Consider the following 6,000-nt stretch of genomic DNA (forward strand, 5'->3'; position numbering starts at 1 on the left):
GGTGTAATTGACATACTGCGATTTCTAAAACTGCAACGGTTTTGGAAATCGCAGCATATCCACTGCGCAAATTATATCGCAAAGTGGGGATGGGATTCACAAGACTGTGATGGTAAAATGCCATGGGACCCCAACCTCAAAGGGAGTCTGTCAGCAGTAAAATCATTCTAAACCTAATCCCAGTACCTTGTAGAGGCGATTCTACAGTTTCTATCTATGCCTCTGTTATTCACTTTCAGAGCCTCATTTTATGTAAGTTGACATTTTATTTGTATACACATAAGGTGAAAAATGCTTTGGGGTTGTATTTTTTTTATATACCTACAATGGAAGAATCTAAGGCTGGATCTCTCCAGTGATGGAATCTCTGCTTGGACACTCTGTTGCAGTGTTCACTGAAAATCACTGGATGAAAAGTCCTGCAGGTCCGACTTTTTGTCCAGCAGTTTTAGTTTAAAAAATGGGCACTAAAAGAATGGAAAGAAGTACCCAGGGGTGAAGCTAGCATAACAGAGCATCCAATGCACATAGGAGCAGCAATTTGGCCCCGTTCACACAGCTGTAATATTCAGGTAAGCTACACTCTGTATTACAGCTGTAAGTCCCATCATAATGACTTATGTAGGGGGTTGACAACCTGCGGCACACCATACAAAAAAGGTTGCCCACCTCTGCTATATTATGAAGGTATTCTCCTGAGAAACATAGCTATGCTCCTATAGGTGATAGGTGTAAGGGAGCTAAGACCTAGTTTTTACTAATGATATCAGTTCTATTCCAATTACTTCTCATTTATTGTTTGTTTTACCACTTTTTAATATATGATCTTGGAATATTTAAGAATTTATTCTGCAATTACAATCTTCCAGACAGTCCATACATGTGCCCTCTCTCACTTGAGCACAACTTAATAGTTAGCTGGAGGATCTGGAAAAGAGGATTAAGTAGGTTTTCCAGTGTTTAATAATAATAATAATAATAATAAAAATATATAATAAATTATGTAAATTAAAAAAAAATACTTCTACTCATCCCAAACGACTGACTCAGTAGTCATACATGCACACAATATGACAACTGCAGTGAGGTACATGCAGGCATGTATGACACCTCACAGTGCAGGAGACTGGCGAGGCAGCGGAAATGACAAGTATACGACATTTTTTAATTTTACAACATTCTCTGCTTTTAGTATATTTTTTCAATCCTGAAAGCATATTATCACATATTATACATTGTTACATCAATGGCAGTCACAGTTACATACACATTCATCTACATACATTGTAAGAAGGCAGGTGCCTGTTTTAGACAGCTACCTTTTTTTATTGCTGGCTCCCTTGTGACTAGTTGAAGAGTTTGTCCTATTGTTGGGTCTGCACTCTAGCCTAAAGGTGACGGAGTCCCCACTAGATAAGCAATCCAGTTGCCAATAATATAAGTTAAATTGAAGATTTTTTTTTTATTGTTTGTCTTTTGTGTGTGTATATATATTTTTGTTATTGTACTTCTAGTACACTGTATATGAAGCTATATTTGCTGGTGAATCAAATCCATCAGTGTTGTAAATGTATAGACTTTGTGTGATACATTTCAACTAGAAAAGTAACCATATGGCTTATTTATAAGAATGTTATAGATGAATGTTATAGAGGCCACATTGAAGTAAGTGGTAAAATAAATGTCATAAAAGCTTTGCAAAACATCATTATACATCGCAAATAAAATGCTTTGCTGTTTAAGAACCTTGAGCAATTTAGAAGAAGACATATAGTGCAGAGGTAAATATAGTTATTACACTTGCCAGTGAACTAATAGTGATATCCTGTCTGCATTTAGCAGACATGTAATCTCACTTGATTTCCCTCTTCTTACATGTCTTGGGTATTTCACGGACTGATCTGTATGACATTAATTATATCTTTTGCATTGTTGTGAAGAACAGAGGTTGTGTATTGAACAGTTATACTATGTAAACTACTATGGAAACCAGATGCAGCTTACAAGGTGCCTCGCATCTCAACTTTAAGCACTAAAGCCTTTTTTGGCCAAAGTTTGAGTGGTTTACCGCTGTTTTCTATCAGATAGAACAGATGGCATGCACATGCTTGCTGGACTAAATGAAGTGGGATTTCAGCAGCATTGTGCTTTGATCCTTGGTGGCATGTCTACAACACCAAGATGCAAAATACCACAGAAGAACAGGATCTCAATATTAAAGGCTGGGAGCCACACTCTTGATATGTGAACCCCTTTAGGTAAAAGCCATGCCCACAGAATGTAAACACATTGACATTCCATTTTGGAAATTCTGCTCCCGAGGTCAGGAAACTAGGCATTTTCCTCTGTTTGGTGACATGCAGCACTGTAAAGGTATATGTCCCTTGAGTGCAGTATACTTTTGCTGGCTGGAGACGTTTGTACGTCTTACTAGGAAAGAATTTGAACTACTGATATTTGGCAATAAAGTAAATATTAAGAAAAAATATAGTAATCATACAGAGTGAATGAAACACAGATTGCTATTCACAGAGATGCTAAGACTCCGCACAAGTATTTATGCAGACATGAATCATATTTTCTTTTACAGTATGACAGGGGGCTTATTTATGTGGCAAATTTATAGATATAGCTACTCAGCTACTTGGAATTGGCAGCCTGCATTTCTACACACATCACAATGACACAAGACCCCTCTCGCTGCAATGCTTTGGGGATAGTTTACCCACTATGTCGCCCTGCCGCTTTGATGAAGGCCTTGTTTTGGATGAACTTGAAAGAAAGGTTAAACATACAATTTTGCTTCTCTTTCAAGTTACTATGTGTGACATATTTACAGTCAGTTTTGTGTTTGAGCAGCTGGGAGTCTGGGGCAGCTGCTTGGGGACTCACATTGCCTCCTGAAATATTAAATGGCACAACAAGATCATTGCCAGAACTCTGCCAACCACATGACCTATTTGAACACATGAAAGAGTCTGAAAACTTTGTTCACATGCTCAGAAATGCTGTTATATAAACTTTTTATTATCAAACAGATTTTCATGTATCATTGCGTAATAACAACAAAACTGATAATAATTCATGATAATAAAAGTCATGATTATTATGATGATTAAGTATTAGTAATTAAAAAATATCATTTTACTTAGCAATGAAATTCTATATAGATAATAAATATATGTATAGTTATGTACATAAATATATATGTATTTTATTCACTTATTTCATTACCAAATACTGTTCTGTTCACAGAAATGCTAGTTAACCCTCGATGGCTACATAATTTATAAAAAAAACACATACCATGTGCATCAACAGCATAACATGGATAAATCTATATCTAACATGACATTACATGACACTCACTTGTCGATCCTGGTTGTCAGCCCTGTTAACAACATCATTCTATACATACCTGTCCAGTGGCTTTCCATGTAAAGTTCATTGCCTGGATATTGACAGGGATAGCTGGCATCCTCTGTTGGGCTTTCCTAAAATCATGAGTGAATGGTGCCATTTTCCCCTCAGAAACAATCAAAATATCTTCTTCAAAGCCTGGGAATAAATGTTATGGTGATGAGAAGACAGGTAGATACACATTGTGTGCTCTATCACAATGCATGTAGTGCACTACACAACTGAACAGATCAGAGACTTGGAAAATACCCTTAAAATGTGAATTCTTTGGATTCCCCAGCTAAAGCAAGCTACCTATTAACACTCTTGCTTGGTGGGCATCAATCCACATGTACAAGCTGTCTTCTTGCTGCTGAGCAGCTTCTGCTTGTGCAGATACCCAGAAGAGAATGCTCCATAGCTGGAGAGTGAAGCAGCAGAGTGCTGTTAGGGCCATGCTGCTTAGAGAGATGCTAGTGTTAGGCTCTCCACTTCTGTCCTGGGCTCTTACACTGATTCTATTTACTTTCCCTGCTCTGATCTCACTCAGGGGGCTGGCTCCTGGCAGCATGAAGTCAATGAAGTAGTAAAGGAGGGAGAACTGAGTGTGACATGGGGGAGGTTCCTGATTGCAATTTACTTGATCACCACAAGGGAGCGCCACACAACAGCATTGAAGTCTGCCTAAAAGTTGCTGCTTGAAGTCAAAGCATTCAGAATAAAACACAAACTTGGTAGAAAAATCTCACTGATTTATTTTGTGGGAAAAAAAACCCAAACGTCTGCTTGAAAGACTAATTGTTGTTCTGTAATCCTTGTGCAACTTATGCAGCATACAAGATCCTCAAACACTCAGATTGGTGTAATATAGAAGTATTCTTTTATTTGGTGCTGAGATCATTTATGTCGTCTTTACATTGTTTATTGATTGTTTCCACTTATTGTTGCCTTCACGTTTTATAATATTCTATACTTATATTTGTATTTTGTACATTATATTGCAGGGTCTTACAAATGTCCTCAACCGAAACGTCACATCTATAATTCAAATAAAGCATTGGTGAAATATACAAGATCCTTGCACACACAGAATACATCTATATTTAGTGGATAGATTGGGACCCTTCCTCTGTACCTCCACATCGGAGGGTCACTGCTATCCTACATGTCATCTATACAGTAGTTGTATACAGTATTTTGTAATCCTATTAATGGAAGTTTCACACAATTCAGGGACTTCGTGATAATGGAAAACTACTGTCAGCCATCTCAGCAGATATGGGTTATTTATGCCCGCCACTCTCACAGAATACTGACTAGATCCCTTTATTCTGCTGACCAGGTCATAGGACAGCAGCCAGATTTTGCTTCTGTAAACATAACACAGTTTATGAATAGCAATCTAATTAGAAACCTTACAATTTTCTCAGGCTGTGTTGCCATCTGGATCAGAGGCGAATCTGGACAGCAAGTTGAATCTGACAGACCAACTGAACAGAATACAAGTGTGAACAAAGCCTAATAATCCTCAGTTTAAAATAAAACTTATATAACATACTTTTAATTGTGCAATAGACTTTTGGTACATAGCATTGGACACATGACATTTAGGGCTCATTCACACTATGTAAACGCCAGCTTATTCTGAACGTAAAACACGTCCAGAATAAGCGGCGTATAAAGCAGCTCCATTCATTTCTATGGGAGCCAGCATGCGAGCGCTCCCCATAGAAGTGAATGGGCTGCTTCTTTCACTGCGAGCAGTCCCATTGAAGTGAATGGGAAGTGCCGGCGTGTACGGCTCGGCATGAGCAGAGCTTGCCGTATACGCCGGCACTTCCCATTCACTTCAATGGGACTGCTCGCAGTGAAAGAAGCAGCCCATTCATTTCTATGGGGAGCGCTCGCATGCCGGCTCCCATAGAAATGAATGGGAAGTGTTCGGAAGCCCTGCTGTAACGCCGGCGTGTACGGCTGTGATACACGCTGGCGTTACGTAGTGTGAATGCCCCCTTAGGCTAATGAACCCATACACCCATGTCTGTGTATTATTAGGTAAAACTCATGACAGGTTCTGTTTTGTCCGTTTAGTGGCCCGGGCTCACTTCAGCAAATTGCTTGGACTATAGAAACACAAATCTTATGCTGTCTGTGCTGGTTACCCACGGACTGACACATGGACATGGTCGTGTGCATGAAGCCTTAGACCACTTGCACACTAAGCATTTTTCAATTAAAAAGAACCTTAAGGCGAAGGCCCCATATTGCAGAAACACAGTGATTTTGCTTATAGTCATTATGCAGCGGAAAACAAAGTTACATTTTACAGTATCAGCAAAGTGAATGAGACTGGTTAATCTAAACCACAAGGTGGATTTCCAAATCACATGCGTTTTTGAAAAATATAACATGTTAAACTTAGCTGTGGGATCACAAACATTTTCTTTATAGATCTAACAAAGGAAGAAAAACCCATTGCTAAAAGCAGCAAAAACTGGATAGACAGTTTCTATATTTGATTCAGCATGGCCACATCTAATTTTCTGCTTCCAGATCTCACATATTGTCATTGGTTTGTCAGTTGGTAATGTACAAAAAGAT

At 38.6% G+C, this 6,000-nt stretch overlaps 1 protein-coding gene across 1 annotated transcript in view; it reads right to left on the bottom strand.

Annotated features, from left to right (window-relative positions):
- WIF1 (Wnt inhibitory factor 1) overlaps window positions 1-3,917 on the bottom strand; it is a 65,737-nt gene extending 61,820 nt beyond the window's left edge. Inside the window, exons 1-2 of the mRNA XM_075274448.1 lie at window positions 3,715-3,917; window positions 3,419-3,558 (exon numbers count right to left, since the gene is read on the bottom strand). Of these exons, the coding sequence (XP_075130549.1) occupies window positions 3,419-3,558; window positions 3,715-3,856 (282 nt within the window). The 5' untranslated portion in view covers window positions 3,857-3,917. The remainder of the gene's footprint in view (window positions 1-3,418; window positions 3,559-3,714) is intronic.
- Window positions 3,918-6,000: the final 2,083 nt, after the last annotated feature.

Source organism: Leptodactylus fuscus, chromosome 5, assembly GCF_031893055.1.
Source record: "Leptodactylus fuscus isolate aLepFus1 chromosome 5, aLepFus1.hap2, whole genome shotgun sequence".
In the NCBI taxonomy this organism is placed as follows: domain Eukaryota; kingdom Metazoa; phylum Chordata; class Amphibia; order Anura; family Leptodactylidae; genus Leptodactylus; species Leptodactylus fuscus.